General features: G+C 38.0%; 1 protein-coding gene across 1 annotated transcript in view; it reads left to right on the top strand.

The window, feature by feature from the left end:
* Nucleotides 1-26705, top strand: part of LOC102278578 (glycerophosphodiester phosphodiesterase domain-containing protein 4-like) — a 156758-nt gene that overhangs the window by 103179 nt on the left and 26874 nt on the right. The window contains exons 11-13 of the mRNA XM_070365017.1: nucleotides 12105-12326; nucleotides 13246-13400; nucleotides 24418-24565. Coding sequence (XP_070221118.1) covers nucleotides 12105-12326; nucleotides 13246-13400; nucleotides 24418-24565 — 525 coding nt within the window. The remainder of the gene's footprint in view (nucleotides 1-12104; nucleotides 12327-13245; nucleotides 13401-24417; nucleotides 24566-26705) is intronic.

Here is a 26705-nt window from a genome sequence, read left to right on the forward strand (position 1 = left end):
CCAATCTGATCACATGGCCACAGCCTTGTTTAGCTCAATGAAACTATGAGCCATGCTTTATAGTGTCACCCAAGATGGATGGGTCATGGTGGAGAGTTCTGACAAAACGTGGTCCACGGGAGAAGTGAATGGCAAACCACCTCAGTGTTCTTGCCCTGAGAGTCCCATGAACAGCATGAAAAGGCAAAAAATTAGTACATGAAAAATGACTTCTCCAGGTTGGTGGGTGCCCAATATGCTACTGGGGAAGAGTGGAGAAATAATTTCAGAAAGAATGAAGAGACAGAGCCAAAGTGAAAACAACACCCATCTGTGGATGTGATGGGAGATGGAAGTAAAGTCTGATGCTGTAAAGAGCAATATTGCATAGGAACCTGGAATGTTAGGTTCATGAATCAAGGTAAATTGAAAGTCGTCAAACAGGAGATGGCAAGAGTGAACATCGACATTTTAGGAATCAGTGAACTAAAATGGCCTGGAATGGGTGAATTTAACTCAGATGCCCATTATATCTACTGCTGCGGGCAAGAATCCCTCAGAAGAAGTGGAGTAGCCATCGTAGTCAACAAAAGAGTCCAAAATGCAGTACTTGGATGCAATCTCAAAAACGACAGAATGCTCTCTGTTCGTTTCCAAGGTAAACCATTCAATATCACAGTAATCCAAGTCTATGCCCTGACCAGTAATGCTGAAGAAGCTAAGTTGACCAGTTCCATGAAGACCTACAAGACCTTCCAGAACTAATACCCCCAAAAGATGTCCTCTTCATTATAGGAGGCTGGAATACAAAAGTAGAAAATCAAGAGCTACCTGGAGTTTAACAGGCAAATTTAGCCTTGGAATACAAAATGAAGCAGGGCAAAGGCTAACAGAGTTTTGCCAAGAGAATGTGCTGGTCATAGCAAACACCTTCCAACAACACAAGAGAAGACTCTATTAACCATCACCAGATGGTCAAACTGAAATGAGATTGTTGATTAACTTTGCAGCCAAAGACGGAAAAGCTGAATACAGTCAGCAAAAACAAGACTGGGAGCTGACTGTGGTTCAGATCATGAGGTCCTTGTTGCAGAATTCAGACTTAAGTTGAAGGAAGTAGGGAAAACCAGTAGATCATTCAGGTATGGCCTAAATCAAATCCTTTGTGATTATACAGTGGAAGTGAGAAATAGATTTAAGGGACTAGATGTGATAGATAGAGTGCCTGATGAACTATGGAATGAGGTTCGTGACATTGTACAGGAGACAGGGATCCAGACCGTCCCCATGGAAAAGAAATGCAAAAAAGCAAAATGGCTGTCTGGGAGGCCTTACAAATAGCTGTGAAAAGAAAAGAAGAGAAAAGCAAAGGAGAAAAGGAAAGATATAAGCATCTGAATGCAGAGTTACAAAGAATAGCAAGGAGAGATAAGAAAGCCTTCCTCAGTGATCAATGCAAAGAAATAGAGGAAAACAACAGAATGGGAAAGACTAGAGATCTCCTCAAGAAAATTAGAGATACCAAGGGAACATTTCATGCAAAGATGGGCTCGATAAAGGACAGAAATGGTATGGACCTGACAGAAGCAGAAGATATTAAGGAGAGGTGGCAAGAATACACAGAAGAACTGTACAAAAAAGAGCTTCACGACCCAGATAATCATGATGGTATTATCACTCATCTAGAGCCAGACAACCTGGAATGTGAAGTCAAGTGGGCCTTAGAAAGCATCACTAAGAACAAAGCTAGTGGAGGTGATGGAATTCCAGTTGAGCTATTCCAAATCCTGAAAGATGATGCTGTGAAAGTGCTGCACTCAATATGTCAGCACATTTGGAAACGTCAGCAGTGGCCAGAGGACTGGAAAAGGTCAGTTTTCATTCCAATCCCAAAGAAAGGCAATGCCAAAGAATGCTCAAATTAACTCACAGTTGCACTCATCTCACATACTAGCAAAGTAATGCTCAACATTCTCCAAGCGAGGCTTCAGCAGTATGTGAACCAAGAATTTCCAGATGATCAAGCTAGATTTAGAAAAAAGCCAGAGGAACCAGACCAACCTCCACTGGATCATCGAAAAAGGAAGAGAGTTCCAGAAAAAACATCTACTTCTGCTTTATTGACTACACCAAAGCCTTTGACCATGTGGATCACAACAAACTGTGGAAAATTCTGAAAGAGATGGGAATACCAGACCACCTGACCTGTCTCCTGAAAAATCTGTATGCAGGTCAAGAAGCAACAGTTAGAACTGGTCATGGAACAACAGACTGGTTCCAAATTGGGAAAGGAGTATGTCAAGGCTGTATATCATCACCCTCCTTATTTAACTTATATACCGAGTACATCATGCAACATGCTGGGCTGGATGAATTACAAGCTGTAATCAAGACTGCCAGGAAAAATATCAATAACCTCAGATATGCAGATGACACCATTATTGTAGAAAGCGAAGAAGAACTAAAGAGCCTCTTGATGAAAATGAAAGAGGAGAGTGAAAAAGTTAGCTTAAAGCTCAACGAAAAGTAAGATCATGGCATCTAGTCCCATCACTTCATGGGAAATAGATGGGGAAACAATGGAAAGAGAGACAAACTTTATTTTTGGGGGCTCCAAAATCACTGCAGATGGTGACTGCAGCCATGAAATTAAAAGACGCTTGCTCCTTGGAAGAAAACTATGATCAGCCTAGGCAGCATATTAAAAAGCAGAGGCATTACTTTGCCAACAACAGTCCATCTAGTCAAAGCTATGGATTTTCCAGTATGGATGTGAGAGTTGGAGTAGAAAGAAAGCTGAGTGCCAAGGAATTGATGCTTTTGAACTGTGGTGTTGGAGAAGACTCTTGAGAGTCCCCTGGACTGCAAGGAGATCCAACCAGTCCATCCTAAAGGAAATCAGTCCTGAATATTCATTGGAAGGACTGATGCTGAAGCTGAAACTCCCAATACTTTGGCACATGATGCGAAGAACTGACTCATTTGAAAAGACCCCGATGCTGGAAAAGATTGAAGGCAGGAGGAGAAGCGGATGACAGAGGATGAGATGGTTGGATGGCATTGCCTACTTGATGAACATCAGTTTGAGCAAGCTCTGGGAGTTGGTGAAGGACAGGGAAGCCTGGTGTGCTGCAGTCCATGAGGTCACAAATAGTTGTACACGAGTGAGTGACTGAACTGTACTGAAAGTAAACATAGTTCACTTTCTCTCATATTTTCTATAACTTACTGTACCCACCTATTTGTCTTTAGTTGTTGTTATTCAGAACAACCGAATACTTTGTATCAGCTGTATCACTAAACACACTATTTAGTTCAGTTTTTTCTTTGCATAAAAAGATTTCTTGGTGAAGAAGGTAGTTTGTTAACATACATTCCAGAACAATCTTGCCATCTCATTCTTTACTGATAATGAATACCCTCATTCTAGCATGATACCTATAGTGGGAAATAATACACCCAAGAAAGGAATCTTAGCATGAGGACTGAATTTTTGCCTGGAATTTGTCATGAACAGTTGGGTGTCACTTATCATTTCCCTGTTTGGTGAATCATTAGGCATGTCACTTATCATGTTTAATATAAAGTTTTGAGGTCAAATTAAATAATGCATTTGAAGTTTTCTGCAAATTTTGTCTTATTGTTACTGTAGTCCAACTATAAGAAGGTCACTTTTCAGTGACTGCTGTCGTGGAACTTTTATCATTTTTTTTTCTTAAGTGTAATAACTTTATTTTGTGAAAAAGACAAGAAAATGTGTAGGTAGTGAGAGCTTCGGATGGGAACTTATGTCGTGTTTTATTTGTCTGTCTTATCTCCCTTACTAAACTGTGAATGTCTTGAGAGCATGATTTGTGTTTTATGAGCACATGGTGTAAGTTGCTGAAGGAATGATTGTCTTGTATATGGGGCTTAGTAGGCAAATACGTTTGTTATACCTATTTTTTCTCTCTCAGTGTTGTTGAAAATGTACAGTTAATGGCACTAGTAATTTTACCAAAGCACTTCAAGTAGCATCCACTGCTGCAAAATCAAGTCCAATGCAAGTAATTGTAATTGCTTCAATGGACACCATCCACCCAATGGAGCTACAGCAGAAATGGTGCTGTTAACAGTGTTGCTAGTTGGTCAAAAGTGAATATAGGGCTTTTTAAATTTTCCATTACTTCTCAGGCTAAAGAATTTAAATTGTTTTATTGTCTTCCAATAACTTGGGCTATGTTATTTATTATACCATAATAAATTATATATTTATTATGTCAGCCAAAGTAAAAGACAAATTTTTGATAATTACTTTGAATTATTCAGTTCCTGATAATGGGCTCACTATCCTTAGAAGGCTGTTTCCTAGGAAATATGCTATTTTTTTCAGTCTCTTTATAAGCAGATATTGTTTTCTGAGAGTTTGGGGAGTCCTGCAATTGGAAAGGATGCAACAGCCCTATAGAACATTTAATCTTGTTTTGGGTTAATGTCAAAAAGCCTGATTCCCACATATTAGAAAACTATAGGAGTTATACAAGAGGCACAGCTAAATTTACTGAAGTTTTATGTACTTTTTTTTTTTTTTAAAGAATTGTCATGACAAACATTCATTATTACACCCCAAGCATTTTTTAAAATCTTCTACTGCTAGATCAAGGCTATTTCACTTCATTTAGGTATTACTTACACAAATAGTCATTACTGATAAAATTGGTATAGTAGGTTGATTGGTGACACCAAAAAAGATACAGTCACACCATACTCCCTAGAACCTGTGACTGTTACCATAAAGGCAAACAATGTGATTAAGTTAAGGATCTGGAAAGTAGGAGCTTATCCTGGATTGTCTGGGTGGACCCTAAATATAATCACGTATTGTTGTAATGAAGAGACAAGGGGAGAATAGATGTACACATAAGGGCGACCAAACAGAGAGGGGAAGTGATGTAATCACGGAGGTAAGAATTGGAGTGATGTGGCTATTAGCCAAAGAAGGCCAAGGAATGCTAGCAGTCACCTGAAGCTTGCAGAGACAAAAAACAGATTTCCCCCCAGAGCCAACAGGGTGAGCATGGGCCTGCCAACACCTTGATTTTAGACTTCCGGCTTCCAAACTGTGAAAGAATACATTTTTCTAAGATTACCATGTTTCCATTAATGATGGAATTCTTGAGTTCAATACATTGGTCTGTCTTCTCTATAAGAGGCCCTTGTCTAAGGGCATTAGTCAGAGCATTCTGTTTCGTATGATCTGCCAAAACATTTCCTCTAAGTGGAGCTCTAGTTTTAGCACAGCAGTTTATTTGGGGAGCTGCAAAACATCTAGTAATACGTGTGTTTATTATTCATTTTTGATATGACTGAAGAGGTTGGGCTTCCCAGGTGGCGCTAGTGGTAAAGAACCTACCTGCCAGTGCAGGAGACACAAGGGCTGTGGGTTTGATCCCTGGGTCAGGAAGATCCCCTGGAGGAGGGCATGGCAACTCATTCCAGTATTTTTGCCTGGAGAATCCCAGGGACAGAGGAGCCTGGCTGGTTACAGTCCATAGGATCCAAAGAGTCAGACTCAACTGAAACAACTTAGCATGAAGAGATTAAGAATCTTTTTCCCTGTAGCATTCTATAGTTGTGAGCCACTTGAAAAGCAAAAAACAGTTATTTTTAATAATCAATCCCACATGTCCTAGAGAGAGCCGTAATTTTGGCCAATTGAGCCAATTTGTTGTTTGGTAATGGACTTGGGATTCTATAAGAGAGTCTAGAAAAATTGCATAATTGACCTGTTATTACCTTTTTTCATTTTTAAGTTTAACCAACAGTAAATAACATTAAACCAAGATTTGATTTAGGGGCATCCAAAAGATATGTTCCATGTATGGACAGTTCTCAAATTATAGAAATGATGAGATTCTTCTTTGTTGATTAGGATGATGCAGTTGCTGTATTAAGAGTGTGATATTAGTGAATGGTAATATGAAAAAGAGAAAATTAGTATTTGGTAATTAATCAACTAACTTAAAAATACTGGATATTTTAAGTTAGCAAGAGGGATTACATTGAATATGGTACCATATAATAGAAAGATGAACCTAGTGTGAGGTCTAAAGATTATTAGACTAGTTTTGCTAAAACTGCATGTTTTTCTAAGCCAAAGATAAAAAGCCTTGGATTCATTAGGCAGAATTTTTGATATATGTCAGGTTGTTAAATTAATACCCTTGGACTATGGCCTTCCATTTTACTTTCAAAAACAAAGATTTTGATGATCTGGAAGAAATATTTTGAGATTGCTAAAGGTCTTTTTGTTTCCTGTGTTTTGGGAGAATGGTTCTAAGATGTTTGTGTAAGTCAACACACCTGTGTATTTCAAAAAAGCTTGCTACCTATACTCTGTAATATCCAGTTAATCCCAGAAATCATCTTAATTGTCTTTAGTATTTGACCATGGATAATTTGGTTAATTTATAATCTCTCATTAAATTATTTCTGTCCTTAGCTAATATGTCATGACCTGGATCCAGGGCTTTACAAACTATGGCCTGCTGTTCAGATGCAGCCCACTGACTATTTTTGTACAGCTTGTGAGCTCAGAATGGTTCTTGTATTTTTGAACGGTTGAAGGAGAATCAAAAGAATAATGTTTCCTGACATGTTAAAATTATATAAAACTGAAATTTTGATTTCCATAAATAAAGTTTGATTGGAACATAGCCATGCTTATTCACTTACGAATTGTTTATGGCTGCTTTTGTCTTATAATAGAGTTGAATGGTTGTGACAGAGACTAACAAAACCAAAAATCTTTAGTGTATGGCCCTTCACAGAGTAAGTTTGATGAATTCTGTATGATGAACTGTTATTTTGTGGAGTTAAAATTTCTCCTTAGAAACTGTGAGAATGGAACTACAGAGTCAGTCTTAGAATTTCAAGTTTAGGTTACGAGATTACTGCATATCCTTAAGATCTTTTGTTTAAGACTTGAGAAAGTAGAGTGGGCCTTCTGTAAATGATAGAAATATAACTTTTCAGGTAAATTGTTGATTTTGCTCTGGTGAAAGCAATAAATAGTGGCTATCTTTATTAGCTGGAACATGGAAAGAAGTAAAGATAGAACCAAAGAGAGTACATACAGGTTAAGCAGTGCTAGAAAATGAGGTATAACTCTTTGGTTAATAGCTGACAGATATTGCTGGAGGACCACCACCTCAGTTTTGGTGTTTTTAAAAAACATGTAAACTAGACATATTGCTTGGACTAATACAAGAGATATTTAATCCTTGTTATATTGGCTTCCTTGGTGGCTCAGTGGTAAACAGTCTGCCTGCCAGTATAGGAATGCTGGAGGCACTGGTTCGATCCCTGGGCTGGGAAGATTCCCTGGGAGAAGGAAATGGCAACCCATTCCAGTATTCTTGCCTGGGAAAACCCATGGACAGAGGAGCCTGGAGGGCTACAGTCTGTGGAGTCACAAAAGAGTCAGACATGACTTAGCAACTGAACAACAACAGCAAAGTTGACTTAAATCTGCTCCAACTTCAGCAGTAACAGGATTTTAGGCAACAGTGTCAATAGAGTCAATATGAACTCTAAGGAGTTTGACTCTAATTATTCTGCCTCTTTTCCCCTCAGGGATTCTGGTTGTTGTGGTTCAGTTGCTAAGTACCATGGATAATTATCTGATTGTTTTTTAAAATCAGTATACTAATGTCCACAGATATAATTTGATAATGTATATAGAATTTTCTGTGACTCCTGATAGTTATTTGTCTGTGGTACATTTCTTTTGCTGGTTCTTTTTGCAAAGTAGATTCCTAACAATAAGAATATGCCATAGATAAAAAAGGAGTGTTCCTATGTCATTTATAGAAAAGGACATGGAAAAGGACCTAGGATTGTTAGAAAATACCACTTCTTGGTTTTAGTACTCTGAGCAATCTGATTTTTTATGGTAGTGAGATTAATAATAAAGGTACCTATATCAACAAGAAAACTGTATTGTTCCTTCATACTTACATGTAGTTCTCATAATTGTCTGTTGAGTTGTATTGTTTCCCTCTAAGTGGCACCATTGGGCCAAATTTATAAATTTTCAGACTTCTAAACCAGTATAATACACTGGATCATTCGATGGCCCTTCTACTTGTAATTTTTCTAAGCATAGGCATAGAGAACCAAGGGTCTTTTAGTATTATTTTGAAAATGTTCAACTTTATATTGGAGATAATCTAAACTGGTATTTTCCTATTCCAGTTAATTTTTCTGAATAAGTCCACCTGTTTTATATATTGGGTTGGCCAAAATATTTCTTTGATATGGAAAACCTGGAATGAACTTTTTGGCCAACCCAATATAAAAAAAGAGGCTCAATTTACTTCAGATATTAGATCTACCTCATAATGGTGTTTAGAGATTACTGAAATATAGTTTTAAACTCTTCTATTGATTAATCTTTATAGTTTTGCTATTTTGTATTTTTCATCCACTTTATCATTAAAGGCTTCAGAAATAAATGTCCTTGTAAAGAAGCAAGGTCTGATGCTGTAAAAAGCAATATTGCACAGGACCTGGAATGTTAGGTCCATGAATCAAGGCAAATTGGAAATGGTCAAACAGGAGATGGCAAGAGTGAACATCGACATTCTAGGAACCAGCGAACTAAAATGGACTGGAATGGGTGAATTTAACTCAGATGACCATTATATCTACTACTGTGGGCAGGAATCCCTCAGAAGAAATGGAGTAGCCATCATGGTCGACAAAAGAGTCCAAAATGCAGTACTTGGATGCAATCTCAAAAATGACAGAATGATCTCTGTTTGTTTCCAAGGCAAACCATTCAATAATATACAGTAATCCAAGTCTATGCCCCAACCAGTAATGCTGAAGAAGCTGAACGGTTCTAAGATGACCTACAAGACCTTTTAAAACTAACACCCCAAAAAGATGTCCTTTTCATTATAGGGGACTGGAATGCAAAAGTAGGAAGTCAAGAAACACCAGGAGTAACAGGCAAATTTGGCCTTGGAATATGGAATGAAGCAGGGCAAAGGCTAATAGAGTTTTGCCATGAGAACGCACTGGTCATAGCAAACACCCTCTTCCAACAACACAAAAGAAGACTCTACACATGGACATCACCAGATGGTTAACACTGAAATCAGATTGATTATATTCTTTGCAGCCAAAGATGGAGACACTCTATACAGTCAGCAAAAACAAGACTGGGAGCTGACTGTGGCTCAGATCATGAACTTCTTATTGCCAAATTCAGACTTAAATTGAAAAAAGTAGGGAAAACCACTAGACCATACAGGTATGACCTAAATCAAGTCCCTTATGATTATTCAGTGGAAGTGAGAAATAGATTTAAGGGACTAGATCTGATAGATAGAGTGCATGATGAACTACGGAATGAGGTTCGTGACATTGTACAGGAGACAGGGATCAAGACCATTCCCATGGAAAAGAAATGCAAAAAAGCAAAATGGCTGTCTGGGAGGCCTTACAAATAGCTGTGAAAAGAAGAGAAGTGAAAAGCAAAGGAGAAAAGGAAAGATAGAAGCATCTGAATGCAGAGGTCCAAAGAATAGCAAGAAGAGATAAGAAAGCCTTCCTTAGCAATCAATGCAAAGAAATAGAGGAAAACAACAGAATGGGAAAGACTAGAGATCTGTTCAAGAAAATTAGAGATACCAAGGGAACATTTCATGCAAAGATGGGCTCGATAAAGGACAGAAATGGTATGGGCCTACCAGAAGCAGAAGATATTAAGAAGAGGTGGCAAGAATACACAGAAGAACTATACAAAAAAGATCTTCATGACCCAGATAGTCACGATGGTATGATCACTGACCTAGAGCCAGACATCCTGGAATGTGAATTCAAATGGGCCTTAGAAAGCATCACTACGAACACAGCTAGTGGAGGTGATGGAATTCCAGTTGAGCTGTTTCAAATCCTGAAAGATGATGCTGTGAAAGTGCTGCACTCAATATGCCAGCAAATTTGGAAAACTCAACAGTGGCCACAGGACTGGAAAAGGTCAGTTTTCATTCCAATCCCAAAGAAAGTCAATGCCAAAGAATGCTCAAACTACCGCACAATTGCACTCATCTCACACGCTAGTAAAGTAATGCTCAAAATTCTCCAAGCCAGGCTTCAGCAATATGTGAACTGTGAACTTCCAGATGTTCAAGTGCTTTAGAAAAGGCAGAGGAACCAGAGATCAAATTGCCAACATCTGCTGGATCATGGAAAAAGCAAGAGAGTTCCAGAAAAAAATCTATTTCTGCTTTATTGACTATGTCAAAGCCTTTGACTGTGTGGATCACAATAAACTGTGAAAAATTCTTCAAGAGATGGGAATACCAGACCACCTGACCCGCCTCTTGAGAAAACTATATGCAGGTCAGGAAGCAACAGTTAAAACTGGACATGGAACAACAGACTGGTTCCAAATAGGAAAATGAGTACGTCAAGGCTGTATATTGTCACCCTGCTTATTTAACTTATATGCAGAGTACATCATGAGAAACGCTGGGCTGGAAGAAGCACAAGCTGGAATCCAGATTGCCGGGGTCGCAAAGAGTCGGGCACGACTGAGTGACTGAACTGGGCTGAACTGATAGTGCATTTCTTATTTTTTTTTTAAGTCATTCCAGGACTTTGAACAAATTATGCACAGCTGGGCTATTTAAATCCTTTCTTGATCTTTCCCATCCTGTTCTTTTAACAATTTTTTTTCCCCACACAAAGTTCTAACAATTAAGTGAATCAGTTGGTCTAGATCTGATAGAATCTAACAAAATGTTGTATTTCAAAGCAAATTTTTGTTTTTCCTGAGGATTAAGAAAACCTTTAATTATAGACCTCAACTCAGATGTAGAAGGGTTTAATTCTACACTTATAATCTGCTTTCAGGTATAGCATGGGAACAATGTTCAGTGTGATTGATTCTTTCTTGAGAAAAAGGTGAGAAAGGACAGGTTGCTTAGGAAGTAAAGGAAGTAAAAGAAATATGGTGGGAAGGAGAGAGAAGATAAAGTTGTATAGAGAAAAATATTGTTTTAGTCTTGGGAATATGTGGGGTGTAGCTACTGTGTCTTTCTCCTGAGAGACAGTGTTTAATCACTGACTTTACACACAAATGATCTAAAGTTGGCAAATGACAATAAAAGTAGCTATATTAATATAGCTAATACATGTATGGACTGAGGAATAAAATAAAATGCTGTGTATGGTGAAGAAATTATGACAGTGCCTACCATTAGGGAGTTGCCCTCCAGTAGAAGCAGTAGAGAGTGAGAAACTATTATGAACTGTGTGCTTCTCTGTGTACTGGACATGCTGCTAGGCCTGGTAAATATTTTATTATTGTTGATCTTCAAAATAATCCTAGAAATACACATATTACTCTCCCCTTCTCCATCTTATATCAGGATAATGAAAACTTAGAAATTTTAAATAGTTTTACCAGTGTTGCACAGCAAGAAGTACATGAAGCTGGGATTTGAATCTGATCTAGGATATATACAAATGAGTAGAAGACAGGATGAGACATGCAATTACAAAGGCATAAAAATTGTTCACTGTGGTTTAACAGCATTGAAGTCTCTTTAGTTTAGGAATATTTAAGTGGGCACTTCATGAAGTTGGTAGCATTTGAACTGGGTTTTGCAATTTGAGGGTAGGGTTTTTAACAGGTGGATAAATGGACTGAATTGAGTCCAGTTCAGTCTGAAGACAAAGCCTGCTTTCTTTCCATTACACAAAACCAGAACAGTGAGAGAATGTGTGGGAAGCATGTGACTAAAAAGGAATTGTAATACTTTGAGGAGAGTTACAGAAAAAAGATTGAAAAGGAAGTTTAAGACAAGAACATGAGGAGACCTTCAGTGCAAATACAACAATATAGAATAAATCAACAATATAGGTTCTACAATATAGAATAAAGCATTCCAAATACCATGATTACCTATGGAGATTACATTTAATTTCTCTTCTTGGCAACTCTTATCTCAGGACCAATATTACAAAGGGCCTGATGGGTAGGTTAAAATGGTAATTGGTGTGGGGCTAAAAGCAGGAGAATTGGAAAATGCTTTTGATGGGAGCCAATGTTTTCTCTTATGTGTTTTTAGATCAAACCATTTTTTGGTATGAAACCCTTATCAGAGGCTGACAGGGAAAGAGCAGGAAATCAGAAGATTCCAAAGCTAACTGAATTATTGGAACTTGCACAGAAGGAAAAAAAGTTTGTGATCTTTGATCTTTATGGCCCTGCACCAAATCATTCTCTCAGAGCTTTGTATGTCCACCATGTAGTAAGCACAATCCTTGACTCTCAGATTGAGCAACGTCTGGTATGTTTATCTCAGTATTTATGGTAGAGGTTGGTGGGTGGGTCGCGTGTCCCACGACAATAGCAGTTGAATCTAACCTACCTTGTAGCGCTTCCTTGGGATCCTTAAATAATTTTGCTCCCTATAAAAATGAAGATGACTATTTTATGCAGCTATATTTGGCAATCTAAAGAATGACCCCGTTAAATTTGTATCAGTAGGGGAAAACATTGAGTCTGTTTGTTATTCAAAGCCAAATGAAATGTCACCCTTCTGTTAAAAGGGAATATGTGTTTAATGGCTGTATGATGTGACCTGCACCATCACCAACATACATTAGAAGGCCTGGGTATGGAACACTTAAGACTTTGAGGACTTGGCTTTCATTAATAATATAGAAAGGACATCTGGTTCTTATTTGAGCAGAGATTTGTTCATCATGTTTTTCAGAAGCTACTCTGCATTTGGGCAGTCATTCCAAATGTCAAATTCTCAGAATATGGAAGAATGCTATGAAAGAATCACATATGTGGGTTTTTTTTGCAAATAGAACTATTTCCACAGATGAGTCATAATAGCCTTCCCTGTTGGCAGGAAATGACCTCTCACAAAGATGATTTTTAGTATCAGTCAGAGGAGGAGTTTATGATTCTAACCTTTCTTCCATACCTACTTTAGCTAGTGTGGTGACACGGAGGACCCTTGGTTCCATGATGTTAACTGGGAAAACTCAGCTCCAGAGCAACCCTGGTGAAAGCCCCTTTATAAGAATTCATTAGACAGTATTAGTGAGGTTGACTCTTTCACTAAGGTCTAGAATCTGTCTGCTCCTTATAAACTGTTACCTATGCTGGAATAGGGCTCCTTCCATTCTACGTAGGGTCTGTTTGTACCTAGACAGCTGATTATCCTCTGAAAGACTTCCTGTTTCTCCTTACAGATTTTTTGGTTGCCAGGTTTTGAAAGGGAGTATGTCAAGAAAAAAGCTCCTGGTTTTCAGCAAGTGAGCCGGTTACACTCTGTTGAACGCCTCACAAAAGAAAATATCACTAGAATAAATGTTGACTACAAGAACTTGTTCTACAATGGGATGAGGTAAGCGTTTGACCACACTTTCCTCAGCACGTATTGCCTTACTTGCAGGAAATCTGCATCCCAGCCAAGCTACGTAGGTTCCTCCTCCCATCTCAGGATTTCCGTGTGTAGTTATCTTTCTGGAATCCCCTGTCTTCATCTTCTTATCCTTCCCTCACTCTGTGCCAACAAACATTTATCAAAGTTACACTCTGTTCCTGGAACGTGCTCTTCAGCCCCTTCTCCTTTATGCTTCAGTCTCTCATTCAGCACACCCTTTTGTGTGCTTGGTGTTTTTGTTGTTATATAAAGTGATCACTGAAAAGTAAGAACTCAAAAAGTGGTTGATTTCCTTCTGCCATTACCAGATGGATTGAAGTACCTAATAAATAACTTTGTAATCCAGATAGCCAGATTTCTCATAGATATAATTTGAAACATAATTAAATCATTATTAGAAAAACCCTTAAAACAGCCAAGCATGAGAAGAAACTGAAATTCTCCATCACCACATTTATAATTACATAGTCAGAGACAGAGTTTTCAGAATTAAAAGCACCTGAGAATAAAATGGTGACTTTTTCAGATTTAATTATTGATAGTCACTGCTTACATTAGTCCCTGTGTCGTTGTTGTTCAGTCACTAAGTCATGTCTTACTCTCTGTGACCCCATAGACTGCAGCACGCCAGACTTTCCTGTCCTTCACTGTCTCCTGGTGTTTGCGCAGACTTGTGTCCATTAAGTCAGTGATGCCATCCAGCCATCTCATCCTCTGTTACCCTCTTCTACTGCCTTCAGTCTTTCCTAGCATCAGCATCTTTTCCATTGTGTTGGCTCTTTGCATCAGGTGGTCAAAGTATTGAAACTTTAACTTCAGCATCAATTCTTCCAGTGAATATTCAGGTTGATTTCCTTTAGGATAGGGGATTCCCTCATAGCTCAGTTGGTAAAGAATCCGCCTGCAATGCAGGAGACCCCAGTGCAGTTTCTGAGTAGGGAAGATGCACTAGAGAAGGGATAGGCTACCCACTCCAGTATTCTTGGGCTTCCCTTGTGGCTCAGCTGGTAAAGAATCCGCCTGCAACGTGGGAGACCTGGGTTTGATCCCTGGATTGAGAAGATCCCCTGGAGAAGGGAAAGGCTACCCACTCCAGGGATCTGGCCTGGAGAATTCCATGGACTGTGTAGTCATGGGGTCACAAAGAGTCGGACATGACTGAGTGACTTTCACTTTCCTTTAGGATTGACTGGTTTGATCTCCTTGTTGTTCAAGGGACTCTCAAGAGCCTTCTCCAGCATCACAGTTTGAAAGCATCAGGTCTTTGGCATTCAGCCTTCTTTATGGTCCAACTCTCACATTCATATGTGACTACTGGAAAAACCATAGCTTTAACTATACAGACCTTTCTTGGCAAAATGATGTCTCTGCTTTTTAATGCACTGTCTAGGTTTGTCATATCTTCTCTTCCAAGGAGCAAGTGTCTTTTAATTTCATGACCACAGTCACCATCTGCGATGCTTTTGGAGCCCAATAAAATAAAATCAGCCTGTTTCCACTTTTTCCCCATCTATTTGTCATTAAGTGATGGGATGGGATACCATAATCTTAGTATTTTGAATGTTGAGTTTTAATGTAGCTTTTTCACTTTCCTCTTTGACACTCATCAAGAGGCTGTTAGTTCCTCTTTATTTTCTGCCATTGGAATCGTGTCATCTGAATATCTGAGGTTGTTGATATTTTTCTCGACAATCTTGGTCCTGCTTGTGCTTCATCCAGTCCGGCATTTTGCATGATGTACTCTGCATATAAGTTAAATAAGCAGGGTGACAGTATACAGTCTTGACGTACTCCTTTCCCAATTTGGAACCAGTCCATTGTTCCATGTCTGGTTCTAACTGTTGCTTCTTGACCCACATACAAGTTTCTCAGGAGGCAGGTTAGATGGTCTGGTATTCCCCATGTCTTGAAGAATTTTCCACATTTTTTTTGTGATCCACACAGTCAAAGGCTTTAACATAATCAATAAAGCAGAAGTAGATGTTTTTCTGGAATTCGCTTGCTTTTTCTGTGATCCAGTGGATGTTGGCAATTTGATCTGTGGTTCCTCTGCCTTTTCTAAATCCAGCTTGTATATCTGAAAGTTCTTTTCAGATGATTCTAAATGCTTCAGAGACTGAACATATATATGTGTTTTGTCCAGATATACATATGTATCTCCATATCTCCAAAATCTCTTTGAGCTACAGAAATTCCTTTAGATTCATTTTTGTATCTCAGGTCATGAGCTAGGCTATTGGATTTACCTCTTTTCATGTTCTGGCTTTTCCAGCCTCTTTGGCTATGGGGGAGTTGATCATAAAATATGTATATCTTTTTCTTTCAGCATTAGAAAATTATACATGTTTTACCTCTCTTTCCTATTTAGAAGATTTCTCTTTGCCCAACTATTTCTCTTATTTTGAGTGTATGTCTATTCCTTTCAACTTTTTATCAAAGAAAAAATGACTCCAAGGTGATTTCTTTCTCTGCTAATCATAATTTAGATGAATCTAGTAGTTGAAAAATAATTATAATAACTTTCACTTACTGAGCCTTTATTATGTGTCAAGTTCCATTGGTTAACCACAGGCTCTTTTTAAAATTCTGTAGCTTACCCATCAGCTACACTTTGACTTTGGAAAAGTTTTAATAATCAGTTTTCTCATTTGTAAATTAAGGATAACAATAACCTGATGGAATGGTTAAAAGATTAAGTGACATACTACATATATGCACAGAACAAAGTGATGGGCAAATATATGAACACAGTAAATGTTACCTGTTGTTTTATCATCAACATCGTTACATGCTGTGCCCTATAAATTAGCATCACCCGCCATGTTTCAACTGAGGAATCTTGTCTCTAAGGAGGAAAAGGTCAGGAAGGTTAGGGTTAATATTTCCCCAAAGTCCATATAGTTGGTCAGTGGGGGACCACACTGAGGTTTAAATATAGGTTTGACAGATTCCCCAGTGTTAATTCTTTTACTAGTAATTTTTATAAGTTATTCCTTGGCCATAGTTATATGGGAATAGTATCAGCTGACATCAGACTTTAAGAGGGATCAGTCATATCCTGAGTCCTATTAGAAAATCAAGTGGTCTAATCAAACTTAAAAGCTTTTGCACAGCAAAGGAAACCATAAAGAAAACAAAATGACAACCTACAGACTGGGAAAAAATAAACACAAATGATTCCAACAGGGGTGGGCTTAATTTCCAAAATATACAATTTAAATTGGTTAATAGTCTTTTTAAGTATTTTATACTGTATTTTCCTCCTGCTTTTTCTGTGGAGTTAACACAAAGCATTAGATTGCAAATCAAACTCATACACATCAGAGAACTTACTATTAAGTTTTATTATTAATTTCAAAGGTACAGAAGGCAGTCAGGAGGCTCAGACAAAGAAAGGAGAGGTCAGAGACATTGATTTCAACTTTGTAGGTTTCTTCCTTTATTGGACACATACCCTATGGCTCACAGTAATAGATACAGGCTCCAAATGTGTTTTTATGGGGTTATTTCACTTTGAAGGAGAACATTTGAGTTATAAAACATTTGCATTTAATACTCCCAGAGACTTGCATAGCTTTTGTCACCTTGTCCAGGGATCCATACCTCATAAATCCACATTCTGTATTTATTTACAAAATATATAATAAAAAGTAATCAACCAGGAACATCCATTAAAGAACATATTCTGTATATAAAGACCTCTCTTTCTAGCAAATATTATTGTTCTATTTAGAGAAGATGTAGATATCATGTTGACAAGGAGATTAGACTATGACTTCTGCCTTCTTCCTTCTGGGAGCAACCTGTTCAGTCAGAGAGAAATTAAGGGCTTCCTGTGCCTCATCTGTAAGTTATAGAAAAGGGGATGTAATATTTCCAGCTGACTGTTGGTTTCTGTATTTCTCCCTTTGGCTGTGTTTGTTGTTATTGTGATTATTGTGGTTGTTTGGCTTCTCATATTTTAAACTCTTTTTTTAATGTGTATTTGCATTTAGAATTGTTAGATTTTTTTCATGGGTTTATTACCATCCTTTCATTATGAAATGTCCCTTCTTGCTGGTTATAATTCTTGCCTAAAGATTGCTTTTATTAATATTGCCACACTGGCTTTCTTATAATTAGTGTTTCTGTGGCATTTATTTTTTTTGTTCTTTGTCTTTGAACTGCTTTGTGTCTTTATATTTAAAGTACATCTCTTTCTCAAAGACTTAGAGAACAAACTTATGGTTGCCGGGGGAAAAATAGGGGGAAGGGGTAGTTAGGGAATTTAGGATGAACATGTACATACTGCTGTATTTAAAATGCATAAGCAACAAGGACTTACTGTAGAGCACACAGAACTCTGCTCAGTGTTATATGGCATCTTGAACCTTCCAGTCAGGATGGGAGTTTGGGGGAGAATGGATGCATGTGTATGTATGACTGAGTCCCTTTGCTGTTTACCTGAAACTATCACAACATTGTTAATCAGCCATACCTGAATACAAAATAAAAAGGTTTTTAAAAATAAGGTATATCTCTGATAAAGTGAAAGTGAAAGTCCCTCAGTTGTGTCCGACTCTTTGCGACCCCATGGACTATACAGTCCATGGGATTCTCCAGGCCAGAATCCTGGGGTGGGTAGCCTTCCCCTTCTCTAGGGGATCTTCCCAACCCAGGGATCAAAGCCAGGTCTCCCACATTGCAGGTGGATTCTTTACCAGCTGAGCCACAAGGGAAGCCCATATCTATTATAAATAGAATATTATTGGTTCTTGCTTTTATATTTAGTGGGACAATCTCTGCTTTTCAGTGGGAATATCTGACCCATTAATATTTAGTTTACAAATGAATATACTTAGGTTTATATTACATCTTGCCATTTCCCCTATTTGTCCTCTTTATTCTAGATTGGTTATTTGGTCATTCTTTTCCTGACTTTGAATTTTTTAAGTTCATTGATTATTTCCTATCTTCTCTATTGACTTTTTACATTTTTGAATTATTTTTTTACTAGTTGCTCTAGAAATTATAAGAAGTATCCTTACCTTATTAAAATTCACCTTTGGATAATTTTTCTACAACATAGAGTATAGAACATTATAATCTTAATTCCATTGACTATCTGCTGTCCTTTGTGCTGTTGTTGTGATGAATAATACTTTAGTTATAAACCCCAGAGTACATTTTTATTATATTTTTAAAATTATCAGTAATATTTTTAAAATTAAACATTTAAGATTAAATTAAGTTTAGATTTAAAGTTTAAATTAAACTTTTGAGATAATTGCATGCTAACTTATAAGAAATAATACAAAATGATGCTGTATACCTTTTATCCTGTTTACTCCAATGGTAAAAATTTTAGTACAATACCAAAACCAAGGTATTGGAGTCAATGCAAGCCACCAGTATTATTCAGATTTCCCCAGCTTTGCTTATATCCTTTTGTATGTGTTTTGTATATATAGTGCTGTGCAGTTTTATTACATGTGTAGGGTTTTATTACACGTGTAGGGTTACATGCCACAACCAAGACACACTGGTTTCATCACCAGAAGTATTCCTATTGTTTCTCTCTTATAACCACACTCCTCTTACTTCCTTCTGCTTCCCCTCACCTCAAACCCTAACTCTTTGCAATCACTAATTTAGTCTCCACTTTTATTATTTTGTCCTTTTGAGAATATAATATAAATAGAATCATAAAATATGTAAACAGTTGTTATTGGCTTTTTTTCATTCAATGTAGTTCCCTTTGAGAGTTATCCAGGTTATTGCATGTATCAATAGTTTATTGTTTTTCATTGCTGAGTAGTATTCCATTGTATGGATGTACTGAAATTTGTTTAATCATTCATCAACATAAGGCTGTCTGGTTGTTTATGAGTTACTATAAATAAATCTGTTTTGATATTTGTGTACAGGTTTTCATGTGAATGTAACAGATTTTAGTCATTTAAAAATGTTTTAACCATGGTAAAAATACACATAATGTAAAATGTGCTATCTTAATTAATCATTTTAATATACATTGATTACATTGTACAACCATTCCTGCCATCAATCTACCTTTTCATCTTGTATACTCAAAATTCTATACTCATTAAACAATAATATCCCTACCAACTCCTCCACCCCAGATCCTGGAAACCTGCTATCTCTCTCTCTTGTTTTGACTTATATAAGTTGAATCATACAGATATTTGTCTTTTTATAAGTGGCTTATTTTGCTTTGAATAAAGTGCTCAAGGTTCATCCATGTTAAATCCGTCCTTTGCAGAATTTCCTTCTATTTGAAGGCTAAATAATATTTCATTGCATGTATATACCACAATTTGCTTATTTATTCATCAGTTGATGAACACTTGAATTGCTTCCATATTATGTGCAGTGCTGAGTTGAGCTTAGTCACTTAGTCATGTCTGATTCATTGCAACCCCATGGACTGTAGCCTGCCAGGCATCTCTCTCCATGGGGGTTCTCCAGGCCGTAATACTGGAGTGGGTTGCCATGCACTTCTCCAGGGGATCTTCCCAACCCAGGGATCAAACCCAGGTCTCCCTCATTACAGGCAGATTCTTTACCATCTGAGCCACCAGGGAAGCCCTAGTTAGAGTGAATAATGCTGCTATGAATATGAATATTACAAATATATATGGTCATGCTTTCCTGGTGGCTCAAAGGTTAAAGCGTCTGCCTGCAATGCAGGAGACCTGGGTTTGATCCTTGGGTTGGAAAGATCCCCTGGAGAAGGAAATGGCAACTCACTCCAGTATTCTTGCCTGGAGAATCCCATGGATGGAGGAGCCTGGTGGGCTAAAGTCCACGGGGTCACAAAGAGTCGGACATGACTGAGCAACTTCACTTTCACTTTCAAGACCCTTCTTTCAGTTATTTTTGCAGTATATCTATTAAGCAGACTTGCTGGATCTTATGGTAATTCTATTTTTAACTTTTTGAGAAACAGCCATACTGTTCTCCACAACAACCAATAGTACACAGGAGTTTTAATTTCTTTACATCCTCCACATTCTTGTTGATTTCTGGTTTTGTTTTTTCTTTTTCTTTACATAGCCATCCTAATGAGTTGGTATTAGTTCTTGAAATGTTTGGTGGAATTCAGCAGTGAAAGCAATGGGTCTAGGACTTTTCTTTGTTGGAAGATTTTTGGTTAATGATTCAGTCTCCTTATTCATTGTAGGTTTGTTTGCATTATCTAATTCTTCATGATTACAAAATAGGTTTTGTGTTTCTAGGAATTTGTCCATGTAGGTTATCCAATTTGTTGGGATACAGCTGTTCTTAGTACTCTCTTATAATCCTTTTTATTTCTATAAAATAGTAATGTCCCCATTTTTATTTCTGATTTCAGTAATTTAAGTCTCTTTTTTTATTAGTAGTACATCTAGGTAAAGGTTTATCAATTTTGTTGATCTTCAGGTTCATTCATTGAATTTCTCTGTTGGTTTTCTGTTCTACGATTCATTTATTTCTGCTCTAATCTTTATCATTTTCTTCTTTTCACTATGTTGGATCAATTTATTCTTCTTTTGCTAGTTCCTTAATTTGCAAAATTTGGATGTTGAGATCTTTATTATCTTTTAAATGTAAGTGTGTAAAACTGTGAATTTACCCACCATCACCACTTTTGCTGCATGCCAAGTTTTAGTACATTGTGTTTTTATTCTCATTCATCTCCAAAAGGGGAAAAAAGTGAACGATGGAGAGGGAAGAGTATTGACCCTTTTAATCCCTGGTAGTCACTTCAGTGGGAGAGGTTTGTAACAATAGGGAGAGGTACAACAATCATGACATCCCCACTCTGTCTACACCTGTGTGAGTAGAAGCATCAGTCAGCCATAAAACCATAGATTCCTATTATCTGAAGGATAAGATACTTTTGGCCCACCTTGGTTCCTACAAACTGTCCAGTCTGCCTCAGGACTATGGGGCCAACTGGCTGCCGTGCACTAGGGACTCGTGTACTGCAACTGCTACTGTGCCAGGTGATGAAAGCGACCAAAGTTAACTATAACTTACCATCCAAAACTCCCCTGGAAGTTGAAAGCCTTCAACAGATTCCATAGTTCCAAAAGAGTTACATTAGGCAGGTTCTTTGAGTGAAGTTGTTGTCTAGGTGGGGAGAGAGATTCCTAATGTTTCCTTTTCAATCGTCTTCCAATAATTCTCTCTCGTAAGCATAAGTTTTTGTTTTTATGAAATAAAGACCTGAGAATATAGTTGCTGCTGCTGCTGCTGCTGCTAAGTCACTTCAGTCGTGTCCAACTCTGTGTGACCCCATAGACAGCAGCCCACCAGGCTCCCCCGTGCATGGGATTCTCCAGGCAAGAACACTGGAGTGGGTTGCCATTTCCTTCTCCAATGCATGACAGTGAAAAGTGAAAGTGAAGTCGCTCAGTTGTGTCTGACCCTCAGCGACCCCATGAACTGCAGCCTACCAGGCTCCTCCGTCCATGGGATTTTCCAGGCAAGAGTGCTGGAATGGGGTGCCATTGCCTTCTCCAAATATAGTTGCTAGGTTATGGTAATTACTTGTCTAATTTTATGAGAAACTGCCAGACTTTTGGGGGGAAACTTTTATGTTCCTGTCAGCAGTATATAATGACCCAGAGTCTCTATATCCTTAGCAATTTTTGGCATTGTCATTACTTTTTGGTAGCCATTTTAAGTGTGTAATGACATCTCATTGTGGTTTTAGTTTTCATTCTCTGATGGCTAATGATGTAGCACATATAATTATGTGCTTATTCCTCAATGGTATATCCTCTTCAGTGAAATGTTTTTTCATGTCCTTTCTAACTGGATCGCTTGTTTGTTTTTTTTTTAATTGAGTTTTGAGAGGTCTCTCTATAATATAGGTATTAGTCCTTTGTCGGATATGTTATTTATAAATGTTCTGTCCCAGTATGGCTAGACTGTAACATCCTCTTAACAGAGTCTCCTACAGAGCAGAATTTTAAAATTTAGATGGAGTCTAATTTGTCAGTTTTACCCTTTATGAATCATGCTTTTAATGTCAAGTCTAAAAGTTCTTTGTCTTGCTCTTAGATCTCAAAGATTTCTCTTATTTTTTTATATAATTTTATTTATTTATTTGTGACTGTGCTGGGTCTTGTTGTTGCACTAGCTTGTCTCTACTTGCTGTGAGTGGGGGCTGTTCTCTAGTTGCTGTGTGCAGGCTTCTCATTACTATGGCTTCTGTTGTTGTGGAGCACAGGCTCTAGGGTGTTTGAGCTTCAGTAGTTGTGGCACATGTTTTAAACATATTCTTTTTTCCCTGGTGGCTCAGATGGTAAAGAATCCACCTGCAATGTAAGAGATGTTTGTTCGATTTCTCAGTCAGGAAGATCCCCTGGAGAAGGAAATGGCTACCAACTCCAGTTTTCTTGCCTGGAGAATTCCTTGAACAGAGAAGCCTGGCTAGCTGTAGTCCGTTGGGTTGCAAAGTATTGGACACAATTGAGCGACTTGTAGATTTTACAGATTTTCAGATCCTCATTTATTTTGTTAAAGTTTATGACTAATTATTTAATTTTCTTTGGTGTGATTTAAATAGTATTGTTTTACATTTCAATTTCTGTATGCTTATTAACATACAGACATGTGATTGGTTTTTGTGTGTTAATTTAAAAAAGTTTAAGAAAAACTTTTAGCTTTAAAAAACATTTACTTATTTTTAGGTTTTAAATTTATTTTTAAATGATCTGTAGAATTGTCTTAGACACAATCTAACATTTTGGGTAACTAATTGCAAGCATTCCTGTAAAGGCTGTATGGTTATTTTTATTTACGGTTTATACACTGAGCCTAAGAAATTGCCAAGCTAGTATGTGACAGAGCTGGAATTCAACCCCAGGCTTGTGCAGAGCTGTTTTCAATATGTTATAACATCTCAGGGTTAAAAAGTCTTTTGAAGGCGCTTACATGATGCATTTTCTGAGAAATTTAATCTCTGATGACAACTTGACTAGATGTCCTTCTGTTTCTACAGATAGTGCACAAATATTTACTGACATTTCATTCTGCCATTGGGAAGTACTGTGTTCCATCTCCCCTACTCATGCTTGTAAAGTTTTTTTAAATTTGAAATTTAAATATTCAAATTATTTTGTATTAATTTATTAGTATTCATTTATTCATTCCTTCATTTAAGTATTTCTGCAGGCAGGTATTATGGTACATAAACCACCACCACCACCACCACTGGATATACAGAGGGTTCCCAGGTGGCATTAGTGGTAAAGAACTCACCTGCCAATGCAGGGGACTTAAGAGATGCGTTTTCTATCCCTGGGTCGAGAACATACCCTGGAGGAGGGCATGGCAACCCACTCCAATATTCTTGTCTGGGGAATCCCATGGACAAAGGAGCTTAATGGGCTATAGTCCAAAGGGTCACAAACAGTCGGACAGGACTGAAGTGACTTAGCATGCATGCACTGAATATTCAAAGTTGAATAAGACATGGTCTTTGCTTTTAATTTGCTTACAGTTAAGTTGAGAAGGTTGATAGGAAGGCACATAGAGTAGAGGATGGTAAGTGCTCTGATGGAAGTAAGTACGTTTGCTGCCCAATAGTGTACTGGAGCTGGTGCATATCAGCTTATGGGAGCAAATTGTGAGTATTTATACCATGGAAATTGACAAGTTCCATTAGGAATTTGTTAGGGCTTTCCATTTTTTCCCTCCCCCCCACTTTCCTTCCTCCCTCCCTCCCCTCCTTTCTTCCCTCCTTCATTTTTCTTTCCTTGAGGAAACCAATTTACTAAAATACTACTGCTGGCATAGTAGCAAAGGTATTAAATGCAGTCCTTTATCTCATCGCAATATGAGTTAATTCTGCCTGTCATATCATAGGTTGTCCTACTCTCACCTACTTCTGGTGATGTAGGCAACTATAGTGACTGTTTCCCTCTTAGGTGATGAGAGTGAGATTAACTCTGAATCTCCTGTGGGTTCTTTTTATTTTTCCTAGAGAATATAGAGCAGCTAACATAAGTATCAACTTATACCTTGTCAATGAACCTTGGCTCTTCTCACTGGCCTGGTGCTCCAGGATTCCCTCCGTGACCACAGACAACATTCAGGTCCTGAATGAGATGACTCAACCTTCCTACTTCATGGTGAGCTGGTTGTCTAGATTGTCCTTCCAAGTCTGGTACAATAGAAGTCTCTGTCCCCCACCAACCCTGACATTGTCCATTATACACTCCCCAGGGTAGCTACTTAAGACAGAGGCTCATCTGAGATTGGAGATGTGCCATTCTCCCTTCTCTCACCTAGATCCTTCTGTGATTTTCAGGGGGAAATTACTATTGGTGTAATAATTGCTGTTTATTGAATCCTCAAAATGTGCCTTTCATGCATTATGTAGTTTTTGAACCTCTGAGTTAGCCACTGGGAGTATCCGTGTGGAGAATATGAAGCGTCACATGATGCAAGATTCAGAATGAGGTCTGACTCCAGAGGTGTGTTACTGCAGCCTCACTTTCCTGAAGGCACAGCAACAATGACAGTGGCATGAGGTGTGGGGAGCAAACCCAGTGTACTTGACTCCAAAGTAAGCACTGTGTGTCCTAAGCAAAATGCTTTAGAAAAGATGAGCAAGTGTCCAGCCACCTAGTTTGATTTTCTCTTCTGTCCTGCTATTGCTTATGGCCAGAGAATTGAGGACCTGAAGTCTTGAGTTGTAATCCCAGCTAAATCCCTTCACTTATTATTTTTATGGAGAGAACCTTACCTAACCACTTAACGACTGAAGAGCCTGTTTTTCTAATTGGTATAGACTATGTAGACTGAGTGGGACAGTCAGCATCAGAAAACAGTTTCTCTCCACTGACTGTTTAAATTGCTCTGAGCTAGGTCTTTCCCTTCCCCTGAATGAGATCTCACTCAGATCCCATAGCTTTTTTAGTCACTCTTAGATAGGTTATTTTTTTTTAATTGGAGGATAATTGCTTTGCAGTGTTGTGGTGGCTTCTTTTATACAACAGTGTGAATCAAGCCATAAATATGCATATGTCCCCTCCCTCTTGAACATCCCTCTCACCTACCACCCCACTCCACCCCATCCCTCTAGGTTGTCACAGAGCACTGGATTGAGAACACTCTGTTTTACAGCAACTTCCCATCATTAGTTATCTGTTTTTACATATGGTAATATATATGTTTAAGTGCTGCTTTCTTATTCATCCCACCCTCCCCTTCCCCTACTGTGTCCACAAATGTGTTCTCTATTTCTGCACCTCTATTCCTGCCCTGCAGATAGATTCATCAGTACCATTTTTCTAGATTCCATGTGTATGCATTAATATACGATATTTGTTTTTTTCTATCTGACTTACTTCACTCTGTATAATAATAATAGGCTCTAGGTTCATCCGCCTCACTACAACTGACTCAAATGTATTCCATTTTATGGCTGAGTAATGTTCCATTGTTTTGTATGTAACACAACTTCTTCATCCATTCATTTGTTGATGGACATCTAGATTGCTTCCATGTCCCAGCTATTACAAATGGTGCTACAGTGAACATTGGGGTACGTGTGTCTTTTTGAATTATGATTTTGTCAGGTTTTGGATTTGGTCTATGCCTTGTAGTGCAATTGCTGGATCATATGGTAGTCTTATCCTAGTTTTTTAAGGAATCTCCGTATTGTTCTCCACAGTGGCTGTGTCAATTTACATTCCCACCAACAGTGCAAGAAGGTTGCCTTTTCTCCACATCCTCTCCAGAATTTGTTGTAGACTTTTTTCATTGAAATTTTTGTCTTGGTTTATTACTGAGATGTAGTTTAAACTATCCTGACTGATATATTTTATTTTTTTACTTAAATTTATTTTTAAATGGATGATAATTGCTTTACAATATTGTGTTAGTTTCTGCCATACATCAGCATGAATCAGCCATAGGTATGCATATGTCCCCTCCCTCTGGAACCTCCTTCCCACCTCTCACCCCATCCCAGCCCTCTAGATTATCACAGAGCACCGGATTTGAGCTCCCTGTGTCATATAGCAAATTCCACTGGCTGTCTATTTTACGTATGGTAATGTTTCAACTCTTTCAATTTGTCCCTTCCTCCCCTTCCCCCACTGTGTCCATAAATCTGTTATGTATGTCTGTGTCTCCATTGCTGCTCTGCAAATAGGTTTATCAGTACCATCTTTCTAGATTCCATATATATATATGCATTAATATATGGTATTTGTTTTTCTCCTTCTGACTTACTTCACTCTGTATAATAGACCCTTGGTTCAT

This window comes from Bos mutus, chromosome 29, assembly GCF_027580195.1.
Source record: "Bos mutus isolate GX-2022 chromosome 29, NWIPB_WYAK_1.1, whole genome shotgun sequence".
Classification (NCBI taxonomy): Eukaryota; Metazoa; Chordata; class Mammalia; order Artiodactyla; family Bovidae; genus Bos; species Bos mutus.